The sequence below is a fragment of the Giraffa tippelskirchi genome, chromosome 3, assembly GCF_054371585.1.
Source record: "Giraffa tippelskirchi isolate mGirTip1 chromosome 3, T2T-mGirTip1v1.2.pri, whole genome shotgun sequence".
Taxonomy (NCBI): domain Eukaryota; kingdom Metazoa; phylum Chordata; class Mammalia; order Artiodactyla; family Giraffidae; genus Giraffa; species Giraffa tippelskirchi.
The window spans coordinates 191351370-191375070 of NC_137277.1; the positions used below are offsets into that span (position 1 = coordinate 191351370).

Sequence of the window (23701 nt, forward strand, 5' to 3'; positions counted from 1 at the left end):
TCACCTGAAACTATCACAACATTGTTAACTGTCTATACCCGAATACAAAGTAAGAACTTTAAAAAAAGGTTGCTTTGAGAGGGTAACCATGCTGGTCGGCGGCTCTTGGAAGCTCACGCTGGGTGCTGCTTGCTGTGCTTTACCTACATTCGCATCTTTCGTTTCACAGGAATGCATGTGAGGCAGGCAGTGTGGTCCTCGCTCTAAGATGGGAAAACTGAGCCTCTCAAAGTCTTGATGACTCTACCCAAAGCCACTCGGCTCATCCGAGGGAGCCGGGACCTGCAGCCTGGGCTGTCCGTCTGCAGAGTCTGCGTTCTTCCCACCGGACCACGTGGAAGGAGGGAATCTGCATTCAGACCTTCATCGACAGCACAGGTTCACTGTGTCACAAGGTCACTGAACCTCGCTTGACTACTCTCCCACGCGTGTTTTCAAAAGGAGAGAGTGAAAGAGCGCTCAGCATAGACATGGAGTCAGAGACACAAGTGCAAATCTTCGTCCTAGAGAAACCGTGACGCCCAGCACCAAGGCTGAGGCGCGTCTGCACCAGAGGACACGGGAGAAGGCCCTGGGTAACTGTGAAAGGTGACATCGAGAACGGATGTGGGTATTTGGGGTTGAAGTCAGACAACTTGAGAATGGATCTGAAAATATCTTATGACACTGAAAGCCACGGTTGGGTTGAAAATATGAGCCCCTGTTTTGCACATTTTACCACAACACAGTGAACTTATTTTTTCATTTTATTTCATTTTAAGTAATTTAAATAGCTATATGTGATTAGTAGCCTCCAAACAGGACAGCGTAGGTCTAAGCCACTGGCCCGACTAGGGATGTTGGTCTGGGCTCGTGCATCTGTTGAGCAGCTGCCAGGGCACCTGTCCTGGCTTCCTGAGTTGGGAAGCGGGGGTCCGACAGTCACCCTCACGCCCACCCTGACTGTCCCCACGGCCGAGGGAAGCAGAGAGACCGGGTGCCCCTAAGGAGGGAAGAGGCCGGTGCCCGTGGGTGGACAGGCCTTCCCATGCTTGGCTACAGACCACCACCCCCCTTGCCCTGCACGTTGGGGTATCTTCTCTGCACCCAGGGCTCTGCAGAACGCTTGAGAACAAGTGCGTGTCTTATTATGACCATCTTACAGATGAGAAAAGTGAGCTTCGGAATAGACAATTACCTTGCCCCAAATCACCTGACCAGCAAGCGCCAGAGCTGCCATTTACCTGCAAAGTCTTGTCCTCGACCCCAGGCGGGGGAAGGGAAGAGACCCCCAGGTGAGGGAAGCAGTGGGCAGGGCAGGAAATGAGGCTGGGGGCCTCCTCCCACCCTGGCCCTTCTGGCTGCCTGCCATGGCCATGCCCCACCCACCCTGCGCCCACCCAGGTCCAGCCCCTCTCCGCTGCTGCCTGGCAGGAAAATCTAATTCTCCCTGCGGGCAAACACTCCTCCTGGGGCCTCCCCAAAGGTTTCGGGTAATAAAAGAGCCATAAAAAAGCAGTAAGAGGCCAATTATCTCGCCCTTATCTGAGCTTCCTGCACGTCTAATGCTGTCTAATGCTTCTCAGCTTGCAGGTGCAGAAAGGCCAGCCATTAAGATGACACCGGCTTTCAAGGTGAGGCCGCTGTCACCTGCAGGCCAAGGAGAGCAGCCAAGTCCACAGAGAGGAGCGGAGGAGGAGGGGCTGGGCGGAAGAGAGGAGGCGGAACGGCTAAGAGCGGTCTCCCAGGCCCCCATGGCAGCGTTCAGATTTAGGAGGCCACCGCGGAGCTCAAGGCACCTTCTGAACCCACCTCCTCTCTCTCCAGGGACAAGCCGGGGAGGAGGGGAGTGAGTGTCCTGTGACAGCAGGGACCTGCTTTGTCCTGGTCGCCCCGTTCCGTCAGCCCCTTCGCTCGGGGGACACTCGGTGATGACAGATGCCCCCGCCCCCCCAGCCTATTTTGTTGATTTATTTATTATTTTTAAAATCTGTGTGGCTGCAGCGGGTCTCAGTTGGAGCACAGGGCGTTCAAGAGCTTTAGTTGTGGCATGGGGCTCTAGCTCCCTGACCAGGGGTGGAAGCCAGGCCCCCTGCATTCGGAGCGTGGAGTCTTACCCACTGGACCACCAGGGAGGTCCCTCCCATCCTATTTCAAGGACAGCAAGCCCCACACGGAGAATGGCAGTGCCTCCAGCCCCGCTGCTGCTGGGCCCAGTTGCTCAGCAGATTCCCGGGGTTCCTTCCCAGAGGCTACACAAGGTGAGTTGTCAGGGAGAAGACCCCCAAGACCAGGACAATCTGAGGATCCTGGCTGGCTGGGCACAAACATGCATGTAGCCACACACACACAGTACTCCTGAGGCCTTTTTCAGGACAAGGTATGTATGAAAAATGGGAAAGAGGAAAGAACTCCACCTTTGGGAATCGAAAGGACCAGAATGACATGAGCCTTATAAGGCCTGGAGCAAACCCAGTCTGCAGCAGGCGGCGGTGAGGCCTGCAGCGGTGGGGCTCGCCCGACGTGGCCTGACTCCCGGCATCGCCCCCTGGAGAAACGCCCCTCCAGCAGCACCACTTCCACTGGCCCGAAATCCAAGAGACACAGAAGGAAGGCAAAACCCAGCAGGCCCGGATGAAGCCTGCTGCCGGATTTCAGCCCTGGCCATTTTCTAGTTCGTGTAGCACTTTAAAGCCGGGAGGCCCCTGGAAATCCCCTGGGCAGAAGGCTCCCAGAGCTCTCACTGCAGTCCCCCGGAAGCCCCTCTGAGATGCAGACTCAGGGCCCCACCCCCGCGCTTCTGTCCCATCGGCCCAGAGGGGCCCAGGTATCTGCATGTTTAAAGCTTCCTGCTGGCTCCAATGTGCAGACAGCGTTGAGAACTGGGGTGCTACAGACTTAAGGGGGAAGAGACATACGTTGCAGAGCCAACAGCCCTGGGATAAGATCGCAGCTCTGCTGCGTGGCTGGGGACTAGGACAGTGGCTTAACATCCTGGAGCTGCCGCGCGGCGGGGTGGAACTGCTGTGCTTCCCATGAGGACTGAGGGAGATAACGCATGTCCAGTACTTGGTGCGTCTCTGTGCCTCGGTTTCCACATCTGTGAAATGGGGCAGCAATACCTCCCTTTTAGGGTTCCAAGAAGGAGTAGATGAAGAAGGCCTGTAAAACTGTTGGCAGAGGGTCTGGCAAGGATAAGTCCCCCCACACACCCAGGACACCACTTCCCTTCCCCCTCCCCCCCCACCCCTTCCAGTCGTGGGGTCCCTGCACGCGTCCACCTCTTCATACGGCAGCCCGGCCACTCCTCACACACGGAAGGGTGCTGGGCCCACCTGTCCCGTGCCACCCCCCAAACAGTCACAAATCCACTCGCGGAATGAGCAGGGCAGAACCCCCAGGGAAGTCGGAGGAGGGCCCCGACCCAGTATCCGTCACACAGCCCTCAGTGGGGGTGAGCGCCAAGACCCTCAGGGAACCTTCTCGACACTGGGCCCTGGTCCCACCGCCCAGACCCTGGTCTTCTGCTCCGGGGTGCACGCACCCCCTCCCTGACGTCCGCTCTGAGGTCACACCCCGGAGAGACAGAGCTCCCCTAGCAAGCCAAGAGCCTTGTGGGGTGCTGAATACAGCTTCCCGTGGGAAAATGCTCGGCCTCTGTAATTAGGTCAAAAGGTGAGCTGGGAACCAGCACGTGTAATACTGCAGTAAAACCATGGTTCCATAAAATGTGTGTGTGTGTGTGTGTGTGTGCACGCACTTTATATACAAAGCAAAGAGGCTGAGCAGGAACACACGATGGTGGAATTACAGGTTGCTCTTAGTATTCATTTTCTGTACTTTCAACTTTTCTATAATAAATATGCACGACTATTACCAAAAAAAGAAATTGAGAAAGAAAGAGAAGGGGAAAACGTCGCAGGGAACACTGAGCCCCGGGTTGGCCGGTGCGGCGTCCCGTGCGGCCTGGAGGGCTGCCCCGGACAGACCCGCACCCTTCGGAGACGCTGAGTCAGGTAAGCAGCTCGCTCACACAGCGTCTGGTCCTCACGCCCCATCCAGCCTCCGCGTCACAGGGGCCACACGGAAGGTCAGGCAGATCAGACAACAAACGACCGCGATGTGGAGGGCGGGTGGGATCGAAACCAGATCCCCGCGGGAGACGAGCGCGCACAGCTAGACGCTGGAAGGGTCTGGAAGCCGATGGCGTGCCACCCAGGCTCTGCCTCCTTCCGGCTCCGTGACCTCAGGCTGACGACGTGTGTTCTCTGCACCTATAAAGCCGGGATGACAGAGCCCCCGCCAGAGTGTCTTAGGGTTAATGGAGGCGGGCGAGTCTCTTAGAACAGGGCCCGGTGAGTAATACATGCCGAAGACGTGCAGGCCATTATCACCCGGCTCCAGAGCTGGTAAACGCGCCCAGGCACCGCCCATCAGCCCCCTGAGGGCAGGCACTATCCGCCTCGGTCGCCACAGTGCCTGGCACGGGCAGGCACTCAGTACAGAGATGCAGGCTGGAGGGGTGGAGGACGGAGCTGAAGGGCTGACCTGGGGGGCAGGGGGCTTCGGAGGACGAGCAGAGCCCCTGCCCGCCCCGTGCCCCCCAGCTGTGAACCAGCGCCACCACCGGCCGCTCAAGCTCCTGGAGCTGTGAGGGCACCTCTCTGGGGCTGCACAAGGGGACCCACAATAAGTCCCTCTTTCCAGGGCTGCTGTGTTACTCTCCTACTGCGGCTGTGACAAGTGACCACAAACTGAGTGACTTCACACAACACCGATGCATTATCTTGCAGCCGAAAAGGTCAGGCGCCCACAGAGCGTTTCACTGGGGCAAAAGCAAGGTGTTGGCGGGGCCGGCTCCTCGGGGGCTCTTGGGGGAACCTGCCCCCTCGTCTCCTTCCAGCCTCTGGAGCAGCCCTGCCTCGTGGCCCCTCCTTGTCTTCAAAGCCAACACACAGCCTCTTTAGATCCCTCTCTGACCCTGCCCCGCCCCCCGCATGGGAATCCTCGTGATCCCACTGGGCCCACCCAGGTGATGCCAGCCCATGGGCAACACAGTCCATCTTGTCTGGATAAGCCAGGAAGGGGCAGGACAGGGACCTCCCGGAGCCACTGAGAGTCCCTGCAGCCAGGCAGGGAGCCAACAGGAAATGCCAAGGCCGTGGGGGGCCGTGGGGATGGCAGCGACTGGGCAAGAAAAGCAAACAAATCCAGAGGGCTCAGTGGTGAGAGGCGGCCTGTGTCCAGGAAAACAGGGAGCCAGCGACCTGTACTGGGCGCTCATGGCGGCCGTGAGGTCACGGGGTTCAAAGTGCACCGGAAAGGCCGACCCGGCGAGCTCCCACTGACAGATGGCTCTGGAGTCAGACAGGCTCCAGCCCCGCTACTGACCAGCTCGGCCACATCACGGGCAAACCGCTTCAGTGCTCTAAGCCTCAGTTCCCGACATGCCAAATGGGCACCACGAGTGGCCCTGCCGCCTGGGGCAGCGTCCCCGGGAGACGAGATCGCACACAGGAGACACGAAACTCAGAGCGCGGCTCGGGGAGGCAGCTGGCACCACGCACCCGCCCTGGACTGGCTCCGCGCTCAGCCGTGGGGACAGAGCAGCAAACAGAACACCCCCACCGCGAAGAACGCCGTCCCCACGGAGCCACCCTGCTGCGGAGAGACACCCCCCACCTTCGACCATCACAAGACCCTCGTGGGCCAGAGGGGAGGGGGCTGCTGGCCTCTGTTTCCGTCTCAAGGAAGGGGCCCTGCACAGGAGCACACAGGCAGGGTCGAGGCCACTCTGCCTGGCTCCCCAGATGGGGCCTGTGCATCATTCCAGTGACAGCATAAAACTACTCCCCCAAGAGCTCAGAGAGGTCAAGTCAGCTCTCACAAGAGGCAGAGCTCTTACCCCCCAGTAAACACACACTGAAGGGGGTTGTCCATATGGAGCTGGCCACGTCCCCCAGCATGAACCAAGGTCTGGGGTCCTGAGCTTGGACCCGGAGCCGCCAGTGTATCCTTGGGGGCAGCGTGATGGTCAAACAGCTGGCCTCGGCTCAGAAAAGCCCTGGCGAATGAACAGGCACAGTCTATCCGCAATCCCAGGTCTGTCTGACTCCCAGGGGACAGAGCCCAGCTTCCCTGAGCCTAGATCTCCCCACCTGAGAAAGGGTAACAAACTGGCACTTCCTGGAGAAGGGAGACGTAATGGGACTGGGCGTTCAGCTTGGTGCCTGGCACGCAGTAAACAGTCACCATCATCACCACTATCATCAGCCGCTGCTGCTGCTGCTCTCTTCTGACAGCACGGCCCGCTGCGGAAAGAGAACGCGGCCGCAGCCCGCTGGGCACTCTGAAGGATGGGCGCGGTCCCAGCCGTCCTCGCCCCTGGACTGAGGGGCGGGGAGCCCCACCCTGAAATCGCCCCAGGGGCCTTGGCACAGCACACTGGCATCAATGCCCTCAACTCTGCTTCCCCTATCAGCCTGGCCGCCTCCAGCAGGCAACGCCCCCCTCCAGGTGAAGGGACCAGAAGTCCGCAGGCCTCAAACCAGAGATGGACCCAGCGGCCCCCCAGCGGCCTCGGGCGTCCTCATGACACAGGCCCAGCCAGCCCGGCGGTGATCCTCTGCAACACGGTCAGGGAGATGGATCAGTCCCAGGGCTACTGACTCCTTGAGGGCAGGCCCCAGCGAGTTCCCCTGACGCCACATTCAGACGAGGACCCAGAAGAACGGCAGCAAACCCATGCGGAGCAGCCAACACGGGCCAGGAGGATACGGCACCAGATAAACGTTGGTTTATGTTCACCTCACGGAATTATCCCCAGGTACTGATTTACCTTTTGCAATGCCAAAGAATGCTCAAACTACCGCACAATTGCACTCATCTCACACGATAGTAAAGTAATGCTCAGAATTCAACAAGCCAGGCTTCAGCAATACATGAACCGTGAACTTCCAGATGTTCAAGCTGGTTTTAGAAAAGGCAGAGGAACCAGAGATCAAATTGCCAATATCCGCTGGATCATCGAAAAAGCGAGAGAGTTCCAGAAAAACATCTATTTCTGCTTTATTGACTATGCCAAAGCCTTTGACTGTGTGGATCACAATAAACTGTGGAAAATTCTGAAAGAGATGGGAATACCAGACCATCTGACCTGTCTCTTGAGAAACCTGTATGCAGGTCAGGAAGCAACAGTTAGAACTGGACATGGAACAACAGACTGGTTCCAAATAGGAAAAGGAGTCCGTCAAGGCTGTATATTGTCACCCTGCTTATTTAACTTATATGCAGAGTACAACATGAGAAACGCTGGGCTGGAAGAAACACAAGCTGGAATCAAGATTGCTGGGAGAAATATCAATAACCTCAGATATGCGGATGACACCATTCTTATGGCAGAAAGTGAAGAAGAACTAAAGAGCCTCTTGATGAAAGTGAGAGAGGACAGTGAAAAACTTGGCTTAAAGCTCAACGTTCAGAAAACTAAGATCATGGCATCTGGTCCCATCACTTCATGGGAAATAGTTGGCGAAACAGTGGAAACAGTGGCTGAGTTTATTTTTGGGGGGCTCCAAAATCACTGCTGATGGTGACTGCAGCCATGAAATTAAAAGACGCTTACTCCTTGGAAGGAAAGTTATGACCAACCTAGATAGCATATTTAAAAACAGAGACATTACTGTGCCAACAAAGATCCGTCTAGTCAAGGCTATGGTTTTTCCAGTGGTCATGTATGGATGTGAGAGTTGGACGGTGAAGAAAGCTGAGTGCCGAAGAATTGATGCTTTTGAACTGTGGTGTTGGAAAAGACTCTTGAGAGTCCCTTGGACTGCAAGGAGATCCAACCAGCCCATCCTAAAGGAGATCAGTCCTGGGTGTTCATTGGAAGGACTGATGTTGAAGCTGAAACTCCAATACTTTGGTCACCTCATGCAAAGAGTTGACTCATTGGAAAAGACCCTAATGCTGGGAAGGATTGGGGGCAGGAGGAGAAGGGGACGACAGAGGATGAGATGGTTGGATGGCATCACCGACTCGATGGACATGGGTTTGGGTAAACTCCAGGAGTTGGTGATGGACAGGGAGGCCTGGCGTGCTGCGGTTCATGGGGTCGCAAAGACTCGGACATGACTGAGCGACTGAACTGAGCTGATTTATCAGCCCTGTTTTACTGATAAAGAAAAAGCTTTCAGAAAACAGCTTTCCCGGTGACACACAGCTGGTGAGTAACAGATGAGACTTGAAGCCAGCTCCGTGCAGCTCAGAACCAAGCTCCTGGGCCCTCGAACCCCAGACTCCAGGCCTCACTTCACACACTGAGCTCCCGCCTGGCCTGGGATGCAGAAGGTGAGGGGTGGTCCTGCCTGCCTCCCTCCCCAGCGTGGGAAGGGAAGTCGCCTTGAGGCAGCAGCTCCGCCGATGTGGGCAGTGACTCTAATGGCTCAGGAGTCAGGCAGCCCTCACGTCTCCGTCTCTGGAGGGCAGGTAGGCAGCCAGGCAGAGCCCAAGGCCATTTCCAAGCCTCGGGGCAGGGACCATGAAGGAAACGCAGTGAAAAGAGGTGAAATGTCCTCCACTTGGGAGTTCTGTTTTTTTCAAAGCAATGTTTGCTTAGTGACTAGGTTGGGGTAAATTTTTTTTAAAAAAAAGAAAGAAAATCAAGACTTTTTTCCCGCTTTCTCTCAGACAACAAGGAGAAGGAAAGCAATCTGGACTGGCTCTTCTCCCAGAGGACACCAGGGTGGAAATTCACCATCCGGAGAAGGAGCTGGAACTTAAGTAAACGGAGACCCGGAAGGGAGGGAGCGACGCTGGGAGCAGCACAGAGACTCTGCAGGAGGAGTCTCCTTGGGTGCCTGGGGGCAGGCCCGCCCTGCAAAGCGAAGGGGCTGGACTGGAAGTCTCAGGACTCCCAATGATGTCAACATTCCACGGGGCCATGAATGTTTGCCCCAGTGAGGGATCTCAAAGTGATGCTTATTCACATGCGTGCTAAGTCCCTTCAGTCGCGTCTGACTCTTTGTGACCCCGTGGACTGTAGCCTGCCAGGCCCCTGTCCATGGGATTCTCCAGGCCAGAATACTGGAGTGGGTTGCCACGCCCTCCTCTGGGGGATCTTCCCAACCCAGGGATCGAACCTGTGTCTCTTACGTCTCCTGCACTGGCAGGTGGGGTCTTTAACCACTGGCACCACCACAGCTGTTGGCGGTGCAGGCCCAGCCCAGGAGTCAGAGGCACGGGGTACACGGTCTCTGCACCCGCCCTGGCCTATGTCACTGGGAACATCCAGGCTGGTCAGGAGGAGGCAGGAGCAAACACGGTGTGGGTATTGAGTGCTTCCCCCCACCAGCCCCTTATTCCTCAGGACGCTTCAAGGCGGATGCCATTTCCACTTTACAGAGGCAGAAACTGGGGCTCAGAGAGCTTCACAGGCAGCCCAAAGCCACCTAGCTGGCGAAGGGCTCAGTGAGGGCTGGAAGCTCCAGGAGCTGGTGTTCACGGGGCTGGGCTGACTCCGGGAGCAGGTGGAGGGCAGGCGGTGGGTAAAGCAGAGGCTGGGCTTCTGCCCAGAACCCAGTGACCCGCGCTGGGCCATCTCGACATAGACAGCGCCAGCTCCGGGGCCGCCGCAACCAGGCCTCTGTGCGGGGCCAGCGCCGGCCAGACACGCCCTCTGGCCGCTGTCACCCAGCCTCCAGGACACACAGAGAGTGGGCAGGGCCAGGCTGGGCTGCCGCATCCTGACCCAGAGACCAGGGAATGAGGGTGGCCTGAGAAAGCCAAGAGCCAGACCCCGGGAGGGGAGCCCTGGCTGGCTGCCCACACCGCTTCCCTCTCTCTCTCTCTCTCTCTCTCTCTCTCTCTCTCACACACACACACACACACACACGGGCCCGCTCAGTGGCTTCCTTGTGTAGACAGACCCCTCTCCTCTCTCCGCTGGTGAATTTACGCTCAGCCCAGACCCCCCGGCCCCCGTCAGTGTCCCTGTTTCCCGCATCCCACCTGCACGCGTCTGTATCCCTGCCCAGGTGGAGTCTCCAGGTGGCTTCACGCCTGGCCCACCCTGGAGGGACATAAGCCCTGGGAGATCACCCAGGCCGGGACTGCCCAGCCCAGTGCACAGGCACTGAGGCATTTCAGGTCCCCAGTCAGGGAGGAGAGCCTGGCCCTGCTTCTTGCCATAATGAGTCACACAGGGGCAGGCCCAGCAGAAACCCTCCCGGGGTCCACCTGCTCCAACAGGCAGATGAGCACAGACAAGGGGTCCCGGGCTTGAATTTGAATCCAGGACTCTGCCTTGGCTCCAGGGGCCCAGGGCCACAACCCTCATCTCCAGGTAGGCAACACCTGCCTGAGAACGAGCCCCCCGGGTGCAGCAGCTCCAGGAAATCAAAGCGGCCTGCCCGAGAGTCAGCCCCCCAGGTCCAGCTCAGTCCAAGACAAAAGGAGGCTCAGATCATCCCACCTCCCAACCCAGGCAACCAGCATTTAAACTCGGGGTCTCAGGTGCCCGGGCTGTCAACCACAGGGTCTAGATCCACCGCTGAAGCTTTCCTTAGAAGTGAAAGTGAAAGGCACTCAGCTGTGTCCCATCCTTTGCAACCCCATGGACTGTAGCCCACCAGGCTCCTCTGTCCATGGCGTTCTCCAGGCAAGAACACTGGAGTGGGTTGCCATTTCCTTCTCCAGGGCATCTTTCTGACCCAGGGATTGAACCCAGGTCTCCCGCATTTCAGGCAGATTCTTTACCACCTGAGCCACCAGGGAAAAGGCCTCTATAAACACCCAGGTCCCCAAAGCCAGGTAGTGAGCAGCCATGAGCAGAGCTCTCAGAGGCCTTGGGTTGCATGGCCCCCAACCCCCAAATGCACCGTCCAACTTGCCACGACCACAGACGGAGCAGCGGTGACACTGCCTGGATTCGGTGCCTGCGGTGTCGCCACGTGTCTGACCCAGCGGTTCTTCATTCTCCTATGGAGGCAGCAAGGGCCCACTTTACAGATGAGAAGACCAAGGCCTGGAAGACAGAGCCTCACACAAGGACTGTGGCCAGTGCTGGGCCCAGAGGATGATGTAACACCCAGACTTCTAGCCACTAGGCCGCCCTGCATCAGACAGGCTCCCAGGCGGGGAAGGGCAGAGTCCCCAACAACAGTCACAGGAAAGGGAGCAGAATAAACAGCGATGGCAAAGACCACAACAGCGGGTGACACCAGAGAGCTGTTAATTCCCGGCCACAACCCAGTGGAAGGGACACTTCATTGTTTCCATATTGCATACGAACAGTCTGACTTTTGGGGCTTCCCTGATGGCTCAGTTGGTAAAGAATCTGCCTGCAATGCAGCAGACCGGGGTCTGATCCCCGGGTAGGGAAAAATCCCCTGGAGGAGGGCATGGCAACCCACTCCAGTATTCTTGCTTGGAGAGTCCCAAGGACAGAGGAGCCTGGTGGGTTACAGTCCACAGGGCCCCCAAAGAACTGGACACAACTGAGCGCCTGACACACGCAGCCTGACTCTGGATGTTTCTGTGACTCCTTCCAGCCACACGGCTGGCGAGGGACAGAGCCAGGGTGTGGGGCAAAGACCTGGGGAAAGTAAGGGAAAAAGTAACACGATTCACGGACTGACCTCTTCCCTCCAGCCCAGGAAGTCCTTAGCCAAAGGGTGCCCTGCACCCCCGTGGCGGCAGCTCCACCCCTTGTCACACCTCCCGCCCAGCAAAGGAAGGAGGCTCACTTACTGTGTCTGGGGCCGTGCGGGCTCTGGCTCCGGCTCTAGGTCTGCGGGAGGTGAACAGGAGCGTCCATCAGGCCGGCAGCCCAAGGGACTCAGCGCACCCCGCCCCGTCCACAGCCTCCCCAGCCCCACACTGTCATTAAGCTCCCCTGCCTGCCCTGCCAGCCCCCACCCCACCCCGTGGCTCACGGCCCACCTCCTACCAGAACCGGTTGCCCTGCCGGCTCTCGCCTGCCCCACCCTCAGCTCCCCAAGGAACCCCTTGCCCCCAAGCCTGCAGGAGGTTCCTGCTGGTCTGGTCCCCAGTCCCTCCTGATGACAGAGGTCTTATGGGGCCTTCCCGCCCACAGGGTTCTGGGAGGAGGCTGCTCCGGCTGGGGTGATTCCCTGGAAGGAGCTGCGGGGCGGGGGGATTTGGGGAGACAAGCCCTGGGTGGTGACTGCCCCCAGTCGCTTCGCACCAGACGCTGCAGGCTTCCTAGGGATCTCCAGGGCCCGAGGGAGGCGATGGGAGGCAGCTCCTGCCCGACAGTCTCTCTGCGGTCCCTGAATCCTGGGGACAGCACGAGGCATCACGGGGAGCCGGAAGTGTCCAGGCGGCCCTGAGCGCCCTGGAGTCCTGCAGACCCTGAGCCGTGAAGACATCGGGCTCCCAAGAGCACCTTACCGGCGACGGGGGCGGAGTCCAAGTGGATCAGGGGTGTGTCTGCCTCCGTCTCCAGCACGGCGCCTGGGACGCCCGGGCCGGCATTGGCGTCCCCGTCATCGTCGCTGTCGTCAAACTCAAAGGCCTCGCCAGGGTCATCTTCCGCCTCGGGGGAGGGGCCTGGGCCTCTGGGAAGCGGCCGATCTCCTGGAAGGAAGGAGGAGTTAGCCCGCGGCAGGGTCTCCGCGGCAGGGTCTCCGCGTTTGGTCCAGAGAGACAGCTGCAAGTGAGGAGCAGCTGGGGTCCAAGTGAAGGCACGAAGCCAGGTCCCAGGGACGAGATTAAACCCACGCCTGGGCCAGGGGGCCCTCCTGAGCCCTGAGGGGCCAGGGGTTGGGTTGGGGCTCTAAACAAACGGGCAGTCGGCGGAGGGCAGGAACAAGCTTCCGAGGTGAGTGCGTCTGGGTTCGAATGCAAGGAAGCCTTTGACTTTCTTGTTTTCTATTTCCCTCTTTTGTAAGCCAGGGGGTTTTATAAATGCATCTGCATGGGGCAGGGGAGGACACACACCCTTGTGTGTATTTCCACGTGTGTGTTTCCGTCTGTACATTTTGCATACGTGCAAATGAGCACATCCAGGCTCGATGGGCACCCTAAGCTGTGTTTTGCATGCACGGGGCAGGGAGCAGCTGTCTGGAACTGTCTGGAGCCTGAAGACAGCCAGTTTTGGGTACCAGGGCAGACTGGCTGGGGCGGGGCTGGGGCCCCGCGCTCCCAGCCTGGAGGGCTTCCCGGCCTCACAGCCTGCTTCTCTCTCCTGGGAGACCCCCTTCGGGGCCAGGTCTGCCTCATCGTCCCTCCAAGCTCGACTCAGGCAGGGACAGCCCTCTGCCCCCATCGCTTCTCCATCTTTGCCTTCTGTTTTCTTCATCTGCTCCTGTAACATGCGTAACAATTTGCTCTGCCCCCCTGAAGGGGACAGGTCCCGGCCTGGGGTATGCAGACAAACCGTCAGCAGCCAAGTCAGTAAACAAAGGCTATGACGGCCATCAGGGCATCAGACATGCGGCCCCCCCGATGGCGCCGAGGGGACTCGGGGGAAAGGACAGGCTGCAGAGAGCTGAAGTGCACGCCGAAGAAATGACGTCAACAAGCCTAGCCTCTTGCAGCTCCCACACACTGAAAGGTGCTAAATCCATTAACGTGAGGGGTCTGCTTTTCTTGAACAGTGATCTTTTGAGGGTCTCACTTCCTGGTCTTTGCTGCAAAAACTCCCCTGTGTCCTGGCTCCTCCCTGTCAGCTTCAGATCCTCAGAGCTACCAGAGAGGGGCCTCCAGGGCGTAAGTCCTCAGTAAGTCCTCCGAGTGAAACATAATTCTCAATTTTTAGGTTGTGCACTTTTTCTTAGTCAACAAGTAGAATTTGGGGCTTCCCAGGTGGCTCAGATGGTAAAGAATCTGCCTGCAGTGCGGGAGACCCAGGTTTGATCCCTGGGTCAGGAAGATCCCTGGAAGAAGGAAATGGCAAACCCACTCCAGTATTCCTGCTGGAGAATCCCATGGACAGAGAAGCCTGGCGGGCTAGCATCCATGGGGTCACAAAGAGTCGGACTCGACTGAGCAACTAACAGATATAACTCAGAAACTTTCATTAAACGGATGAAGAAACGGACTCTCCGTCCTAAAGGGCCTCACAAGCCCTCGCCTTCTTACCCACTTCATCTGGCTGAGGTCTCCCAGTCTTCTTCCTTGGAAGACTTCTTTCCTAGAATCTGAACCTAAACAGAACCTCAAGTGCTCATTTAGCCCATCTCCCTGGCTCATGCAAACCTCGGACACAACTTGGTGACTGAACAACAACAAGCTACCTCGTCCACACCCACTCTAACGCCCAAGGACAGCGCGGCTGGTCTTAAGTCTAAAGCTGATCACCCCTCCCTGGGCTGCCCCGAGCAGATCGGTCATAGCTCCTGTCACACAGCTCAGGGCATGAGCTTTGGGCCTGCCGGGTCCTGTCTGAGTGCCTTTCACCTCCCTGAACCCTAGTCTCTTCCCCCGTAAATCAGAGGATGAAAGGGCACCTACCTTATAGAGCTGACGTGAATGTGACCCGGGAGGTAGGTCAGGGTTTCTCAGCCTCGTATCCAGGCTGCGAGGTCTGTGTGTTGGGGCCCCTACAGGAGGTGTATCGGCCTCCCCAGCCTCTGCTCTCCTGCTGTGACAACCAAAAGTGTCTGCAGACACTGCCAACCAGATGTCCCCTGGGGGACGAAACAGCCCCCAGTGGAGAACGGCTCGAGTAGACGTAGCTCTTGGCATACTGCCCAGTATGTGTTCCACAATGACACCTGTTGTTGTAATTTCTGTCCCCTCCCAGCCGGAGATCCTTGAGAACAGGATTGTCCATAGATGCCTGGATAACACGTGGGTGGGGAGGTGGATGGAGCAGAGAGGCAACTGGACAGACCAGCGGATGGACAGATGGGCGTACCTGATTCTGGTAGTCTCTCTGACCAGAAAACTCGAAAAATCCACAGTGACTGGGGGGGTTCCAGAGCAGAACATTTTAGGTGCGAGAGTATGGAATTCCAGAAGCCCCTTCTGGGACTTCCCTGGTGGTCCAGTGGCTAGGACTCTGCCTTCTAATGCAGGAGGTGTGGGTTCACAGCCTGCTCAGGGAGCTAATACGCTACATGCCATGTGACCAAAGGTGGGGGGGACATAAAAATGTAGAAGCAAGATTGTAACAAATTCAATAAAAACATTTTGAAAAAAGGTCCACATCAAAAAAAATCTTACAGGTAAAAAAAGCAGCAGCCCCTTCCTCAGCTGTGTGAACACGGTAGAAAGCTGGGGCTCAGCCACCCTCCTCGACTCCTAGGGGGTGGCAACCAAAACAAGGCCCATGAGGCGGGGGGGCAGCCCCTGCTCCTGGGAGCTCTGGGGACCCTAAGGCCCAGGCCATCGGGGTGGACTCCTCCGGGCGGTGACGTGGCCAGGAGCACAAGCTCCTCCCCCAGACTTGGAGAAGTAGACACTCAGGGCCTGTGATGAGCCCACATGACTCTTGCCTAAGCCTCGCAACCACCCCCGCTTTACACGAGGCCACAGACATTTCTCGCGGTGAGGCGAAGCACCCAGTCATCCAGCTGAAAGTGGGGAGCCAGGTTTGAACCCTGATCTGCCTTGGTTCCCACTCTCCACTCAGCCCAGTGGCCTCCTGGAAGTCTCTCTTGAGCCCCTGCACTCTTGGCCCCGTGATGATGAATTCAAGAGGAAATCCAGAGGCTGCATCAGAGGCCAGATTAGTAATCTTCAAATGGTTCTCAACCCACTGGTGGGTCATAAAATCAATTAGGGGGCTCCTGGGAAGCTTTCTGCATTATGAATTGCTTACTGAAGATATTTTTTAAAATTTTATAATACTAATAGGCTTCCCTGGTGGCTCAGTCAGTAAAGAATCCACCTGCAATGCAGGAGACTCGCCTGAGCACAAGAGACCTGAGTTCGATCCCTGGGTTGGAAAGATCCCTGCAGAAGGAAATGACAAACCTACACCACTGTTCTTGCTGAGAGAACCCCATGGACAGAGGAGTCTGGCGGGCTACCGTGTGTCGGGCAGCAAGAGTCAGACATGACTTGACGACCCAGCCACCGCCACGGTATGAACAAATTCACACGTGGTATTACTTCTGATGTTGCTGCCAACCCTCCCGTTCTGGATTTATACATGCAGCACACTCACACACACAGCGTGTGGCGCAGACCCTCCTGCAGCTCTCCCCCGCTCACTCCCCAGCCGCACGGCTGTCCTTGCTGGACCACGCCAAGTGTCCACTCTGCTGCTGCCTCGGGACCATTGCACCTCAGCCCTGGGGTCCAGGCTGCACTTTCCCCAGGGAGCGTCTCCCGCCCTCAGGGCCTCCAGGTCTATTTACCACCTGTCACCTCCCACCGAGGCTGCGGCTGCGGGGACGAGAACTGCCCACCGTGACACCTGGGCTCCCGAGGCGCCTTGCCTGCTTTACTTACCCCTGCGGCCCCTCTCAGCACGTGGCAGGCTGTGTGGTTTCTCTGTCTTCCTGTCTGTCTCTTCTACTAGAACGCGAGCCTCCCGAGGGCAGTGCTCAGTCTGTCTCACTCACTATCATATTTCCAGCATCTGGTACTGTGCCCAGCACACGACGGGCACAGAATAAGGATTTGTTGAACATACACATACGCTCCTATTGGCAGGTCTATGGGTTGCAGTTTCAAACGATTTTTAAAAATACTGGAATATGGCCTCCTGGTGGCTTAGTGATACAGAATCTGCCTGCCAGTGCAGGAGACACGGGTTCAATCCCTGGTGCAGGAAGATCCCACATGCCGTGGGGCACCTGAGCCCGGGAGCCACAGCTGCTGAGCCTGAGCTCTGGAGCCGGGAGCCACAATTACTAGTCCCCGCACAGCAGCTACTGACATCTGCGCGCCCTAGAGCCGGCGCTCCACAGCCAGAGAAGCCACGGGGGCGGGGAGCCCAGGACATCTCCGGGGGTCCAGGGGTTGAGACTCCGGGGGTCCAGGGGTTGAGATTCCACCTGCCAATGCGGGGGACAAGGGCTCGATCACTGGCCTGGGAAGATGCCACAGAGCAACGCAGCCTCTACACCCGCAACTACTGACGCCCGATAGGGCCCGTGCTCCGCAAGAAGAGAAGCCACTACAGGGAGAAGCCTGTGTACCGCAACTAGAGAAGAGCCCGCACAGTGGGGAAGACCAGCACAGCCGTAAATACAGCAATAAATAAAGTTTAAAAAAACAAATGAGATGCCCACACGCCAAAACTAGGGAGTGGCCTCGGCTCGCCTCAACTCGAGGGAGCCCGCACAGCCGTGAAGATCCAGCAGAGCCGAAAATAAATAAAGAGAAAAAGTTACTTTTAAAAATCCTGGAATAAGTGGCCACGACGTCCCTGCCCACTACTCTTTCTGGGCCACCCGGCAGACCTGTCCTGACCAGGGACACTTCAGAGCCCACGGTCCCGCCCACTTGCGTCTGCGGGGTGGACGGCGGGGAGGGCCCCCATGCACGCGGCCTGCATCACGGCAGTGACCAGCCCGGGTTCAGGCCCCAGCTCTCCTGTACACTGGCTTACGGAGCACTGGGAGGGCGGACTGAGCCGGCACACTAAAGCACCCCTGGGAGGCGAGGGCTCGCAGGCTAAATGTGAGCTGCTCTTACGATGACGATTCTATTTATCATCACTGTCTTTGTATCGTTATCATTATGATTGTGTTCAGTCACTCGGTCATGTCTGAGTCTGTGCGACTCTCTGGACTGTGGCCCTCCAGGCTCCTCTGCCGTGGGATTCTCCAGGCAAGAATACTGGAGTGAGTTGCCATTTCCTCCTCCAGGGGATCTTCCTGACTCAGGGATCAAACCCGCATCTCCTGTGTCTCCTGCATTGCAGGCAGATTCTTTACTCACTGAGCCGTTGGGGAAGCCCCAGTCATTATCGTGATGACTATTATTATCGCTTTGAGTCAAACAGCCCAGGCCCTGACCCCAGGTGGGATGGAGACCGCCTCCCCATCCACAGACCAGGCCCAGCCCCAGGCGACCCAGCCCCCAGGCTGTGTCCGGGGACTTAGGTTACTTTTGTATTTTCTCTCTTTGTTGTTGTTCAGTTGCTAAGGTGTGTCCGACTCTTTGTGACCCCATGGACTGTGGCCCCCCAGGCTCCTCTGTCCAAGAGATTCTCCAGGGAAGAATCCTGGAGAGGGTTGCCATGCCCTCCTCCAGGGGATCTTCCCGACCCAGGGATGGAAGCGGCATCTCCTGGGTCTCCTGCATTGGCAGGCAGATTCTTTACTGAGCCAGCTAAGAGTGAAAACAGCAGGACTTCCCTCAGGGTCCACACCACATGCAGTAGACGGAGGGAACTGGTCAGGGGACGAAGTTCTCACACGCTGCAGAGCAACTAAGCCACACAATGAGCCACACAATGAGCCACAACTGGAGGTCCGTGTGTCACAGAGAAGCTCCCGCCTGACACGGCAGAGAACCCGCGGGCCGCAACTGAGACCCGATGCGGCCAGATAAATACCAAATTTCAAAAATTAAAAAAAAGAAAACAAATAGCTTCAGTTAGCCCAGCAATCTATCAGTTCAGGTCAGTTCAGTTCAGTCGCTCAGTCGTGTCCGACTCTTTGCGACCCCATGGACTGCAGCACGCCAGGCCTCCCTGTCCATCACCAACTCCCAGAGTTTACTCAAACTCATGTCCATCGAGTCGGTGATGCCATCCAACCATCTCCTCCTCTGTCGTCCCCTTCTCCTCCTGCCCCCAATCCTTCCCAGCGTCAGGTGAGTCAAGTTCTTCGCATCAGGTGGCCAAAGTATTGGAGCTTCAGCTTCAGCATCAGTCCTTCCAATGAATATTCAGGACTGATTTCCTGTAGGATGGACTGATCGGATCAAATAGATTGTACAGTATCCAGTGAACTGTTCCCAGGAGCCCCTGGGCCAGAAGACTGAAACAAAAGTCAGACATGGTCCCTCGATGTCAAGGAGTTCACTGCAGGGTGAGGCAGGCGGGTCTGACCAGAGAAAGACGTAAAACCCCAAAGACTGAGCCAGTGCTACGGAGAGGAGGGGGCTTGAGCTTGCCAGGGCCTGGGGCGCGGCTTTGGCACCAGGCTGCCCCTGTGCAGGGCCTGAAAGGGGGAGCAAGGGCCTGACAGGCTCAGGTTGGGGGGTGGCCGGGGCCACAGCAGGAGCCGAGAACAACAGCGAGCGGCCCAGTGCAAGCGAAGGCGCGGGCGAGGACGACGGGGCGAGAACGTGGCTGCGGGGGGCTGGGGGGTTTGAGTTCATCTGGGAGGACGGTGCAGAGCTCTCAGAGAATAGGAAAGCATGGCCAAGAGCCTGCTTCAACCAGATATCAGCCTGCAACATCAGATACACCCACCAAATGTTTGCTTAAGGAAACCGAATTGATTTCATCATAAAGTAATTCTGCTTTCAGTTGGCATGTCTGGCCCCTTGGTGTGGAGGAGAAAGGGTGTGTGCAGGGTGCCGATGACGGGGCGGGGGACATCCTGGAACCCAAAGCCACGGGCATGAATCAGGAAATGCCCTTTCCGCAGCCTCTGCTCCCAGGGTCCTGAGACCCAGGCAATTAGCCGTGGCGCCTTATCAGAAGGGAAAGTCAGACGGCCCATCCCTGGGTAACTGAGGGCTGAAGTGAGCTCTCCCCACCCAGACAGATGGCAGGACTGGAGGGAGCCACACACGCCTGTGACGTTCCTGGACATTCTCCTTCTCCAGAGAGCCAACCCCAGTGAGCCCCCAGCGAGTCCGGGGGCCGGGACCCAGGAAGCCAGCCCACGCTGTCAACCCCAGTGAGCCCCCAGCGAGTCCGGGGGCCGGGCCCCGGGAGGCTAGCCCACGCTATCGGGGGGCGGGTCCGCCGTCCTAGTCCCCCACCCTCCGGAGAAGGACACGGAGGTTCAAGGGGGAAGCGACTCCTCCTGGGCTCGGCCAGGGCTCAGAGCGGAGCGCGGGCAGCTGGTCCTGCCAACGCCCCAGTGATAACATTCCCCAGGCACTGAGCCATCGGCTAGCACATGCCGGGCCCCCCTGTACCTAAAGCCTGCGATCACAGGGGAGAGGCTGTCATCACTGACGCCGTGCTTGTGGGCGACGAGACAGCCAGACACACCAAGCCCCTCGGCTGGGCCCAGGGCGCCAGAAGCCCGTGTTCGTCGCCATTCTGCCGTCGCCCCCCCCCCCCGGAAGAACGAGAGGACCGGAAGCTGGGCCCAGCGGGACAGGCGGCCTCGAGCCCAGCTCCTCCGGGGTCCAGACCTACCAGCAGTGTCCGGGGCCCCACTGTTAGGATCGCCACGTAAAACTACAGGACATCAAACTGAAGTTCTATTAAAAATTTTTTTTCAGCATAAGTGTGTATTTTTCCTTTTTTTTTTTTTTGCTGACTCTGGCCACCCCAGCACGGCTAGACGGCCCGGCTTTGGAACCTCAGCAGATGGAGATGGATGGGCAGCCCCCACCAGCCCCTACCTCCTATTCTCAGCTCTTAGTTTTACCCCCGAGGACGCTGCAGTCCCAGGGGTTCTGCTCATCTCCCCAGGGGCCCTCAGGTGGACAGGGGAAGAGTCTCCAACCTCCGCCCAGAGCCCACTTCCTATTATTTCCCTGTTGCAGAGGTCCCTGGCCCAAGGGCACCCAGCTAACAGCCAGCGGGGCCAGATTCACACCCAAGGCCAGAGGCCCTGGGCGGGACGCAGGACGAGAGGACCCTGGGGTACCATACCTACGGCAGCCTGCGGAGGACGGGAGGAAGCCATCAGACGGGGCGCAACTCAGACCAGCACTATCCAGCCGCTCTCCTGTGAAAAGAAGGCCAGGAATCTGATTAGAGGGCGTTCAAGGCCAAAGTTCCAGCCACAGAGAGGGGTCACTGGCTCGCAACCGACGGGCGCACGTCAGCCGGCCACTCTCAGCCCATTTCCCAGCAGCTTTGGGAGCCCAGGACGGCATGAGCGTGGTGAATCATTAACCCGCGGAGAGACCAGCAGCTGCAGGACGGCCACCCACCTGCCCGGGAGGCCCTGCCGGCCCAGGCCTCCCTCTACCCAGCCCGCGCCTCCGAGCTGGGCAAGCAGGTGGCCCCTCTGGCTGACAGGGGAGCTCCAGCCTCGGACCCGGGATCACACTCAGCCCTCGCGTTCCAGAAGCCGGATCAGCCTGAAGGGTCACGGGCGCGGCCGGACGCTTCCTGCTCCTGGCTGCCCGGTCACCACGGGCACCCTGGGTCCACCCGCGCCCTGCGGGCCCCACCGAAGGCCGCCCACTCTCTCTCTGTCTCCCCCCGCGCTGCCCCCGAGCTTGGCCGGCAGGCACAGGGGTGTGAAGGAAGGAAGGGGCTTCGTGGAGGCGGATGGCTCCAGATCGGGGCGGAGTCCCAAATACTCGGAGGCGGGGGGCAGTACCTCCAGGCCTCGTGGTGGAGGAGCCCACGACAGAGCCGCCGGAGCCTGCACTGGGCTTCCCGGGCCCTGGAGCAACCTCGCCAGGTGCGCCCCGCCGAGCTCTCCCCACTCCCTGTCTGCGCCCCTGACTCTGAGCCGGCCGAGCTCTCCCCACTCCCTGTCTGCGCCCCTGACTCTGAGCCGGCCGAGCTCTCCCCACTCCCTGTCTGCGCCCCTGACTCTGAGCCGGCCGAGCTCTCCCCACTCCCTGTCTGCACCCCTGAGTCTGAGCCGGGGGCGCTTCGTCTGGACGTCCCTGTAGAGGAGGGGATCAACCCTGGAAGGAAAGCTCCAGGCCCTCCTTTCCAGTCAGTGCCTGCCGCAGACTGGCTGCCTGCCTGCTTTCCTTTCCAATCCTAAAGCCTCTGTTTATATTATTAGCTGGCTTCCTAAATAAAAATAGAATGCATGTAAATAGCAATTGATTAATAACAGCAAACATCTATGCAGTGCCTACGATACCTCAGGCCTTATTGTGAGCGCTTTACAAATATTCATATCTATTCATCCAAATTATGACAACGAGGCCCAGAGTGGTTAAGTAAAGTGGCCAAGATCACGCAGCCCGTGACCGGCAGAGCCAGGGCACGAACCCGGCCGTGGGCCTCCGTGTGCTCATCATACAACCACCGGGCTCCACTGCCTCTCCAGGTCCGAACAACACAGAGAAGGTACAATGAAGGCACGATGAGAAGCCAGTCTCTCAGGTTCCCCAGGAGTGACCGCTCTCACACGCTTCTGTGAATCCTTCCGGAACTATGCCGTGCATGCACCAGCCTGTCCATCTGAACCTGCGCCCTGCTTTTCACAGAAGGAAGCACTGTGTACCCTGTGGTACAACCACTTTTTTTAAATTGAAGTACAGTTTATTTACAGCCTCCCAGGTGGCACTATCGGTAAAGAACCCGCCTGCTGATGCAGGAGACTTAAGAGATGTGGGCTCGATCCCTGGGTCGGGAAGATCCCCTGGGGGAGAAAATGGCAACCCACTCCAGTGCTCTTGTCTGGGAAAGTCCGTGGACAGAGAAGCCTGGTAGGCTACCGTCCATAGGGTCGCAAAGAGTCGGACATGACTGAAGTGACTTAGCACACACATGGTGATTTACAGTGTCCCAGTGTCCAGCAAAGGGGCTCAGTCGTGTGTGTGTGTGTGTGTGTACATACACACACATATCTATTCTTTTTCAGATTCTTTTCCATTATAGGTTTTTACAATATATTGAATGGTTCCCTGTGTTATACAGATTGTTTATGTATGTATGTTTATGTATGTATTATGTATGTTTATGTATGTATGTTTATGTATGCTATACAGATTGTTTATGTATGTGTGTTTATGTATGTATTATGTGTGTTTATGTATGTATTGTTTATGTATGTATATTTATGTATGCTATACAGATTGTTTATGTATTTAATACACGTGCGTGCATGCTAAGTCAATTCAGTGGGGTCTGACTCTTGGCGATCCCATGGACTGTAAACTGCCAGGCTCCTCTGTCCATGGGATTCTCCAGGCAAGAGTACTGGAGTGGGTAGCCATTTCCTCCTCCAGGGGATCTTCCTGACCCAGAGATCGAACCGGCGTCTCCTGCATTGTCTTCTGCATTGCAGGCGGACTCTTTACCACTGAGCCACTGGGGAAGCCCGTTTTATACACAGTAGTGTCAATCTCAAACTCCTAATCTATCCGTACACCCCTGCTTTCCCCTTTGATAATCGTAAGTTTGCTGTCTACGTCTGTTTTGTAAAAAAATTCACTTGTGTCAATGTTTTAAGATTTCACGTATGAGTGACATCACCTATTCGTCTTTCCCCGTCGGACTGACTTCACTCAGCAGCCCCTCCTTTTTGGCCGTGTGCAGTATGTGGGGACCTATCAGGAGGCCCCCAACCAGGGATCGAACCCACAACCCCCGCAGGGGGAGGGCAGACGCAACCACTGCGTCACCCGGGAAGTCCTAGCGGCCACGGTTTCTGCTGGAGAACCTCCAAGATCATTCCAGAACAGCACAGTACATAGAAATCAGTCTCCTGTTTTTCATGCCTGCAGAGCACCGGGGGAGGGTATCTACCATGATTTACATAATCCCTGAGTGGACACCGAGGTTGTTTCCAGGCATCGATGCTATAAACCGTCCTCCATACACTTGGCCTTGAGCCATGGATGCGTGAACCTGTGGGGCACCCTCCTAGGCGGGATGGGCTGGGTCAGAGAATTGCACTTTCCATTCTGATTAAAAGCCAACTGCTCTCCACAAAGTGCGTGACTGCGTCTATCAGTGCCACGCTGAAAA

The 23701-nt window shown here is 57.5% G+C and overlaps 1 protein-coding gene across 33 annotated transcripts in view; it reads right to left on the reverse strand.

Annotated features, from left to right (window-relative positions):
• ARHGEF10L (Rho guanine nucleotide exchange factor 10 like) overlaps positions 1–23701 on the reverse strand; it is a 155125-nt gene that overhangs the window by 88102 nt on the left and 43322 nt on the right. For 32 of the 33 annotated variants that reach the window (XM_081580933.1, XM_081580934.1, XM_081580930.1 and 29 more), the window contains exons 2-4: positions 20687–20762; positions 12391–12576; positions 11728–11767 (exon numbers count right to left, since the gene is read on the reverse strand). In XM_081580933.1, coding sequence (XP_081437059.1) covers positions 11728–11767; positions 12391–12576; positions 20687–20720 — 260 coding nt within the window. In that variant the 5' untranslated portion in view covers positions 20721–20762. The remainder of the gene's footprint in view (positions 1–11727; positions 11768–12390; positions 12577–20686; positions 20763–23701) is intronic. The other variant, XM_081580917.1, reaches the window with a different exon arrangement.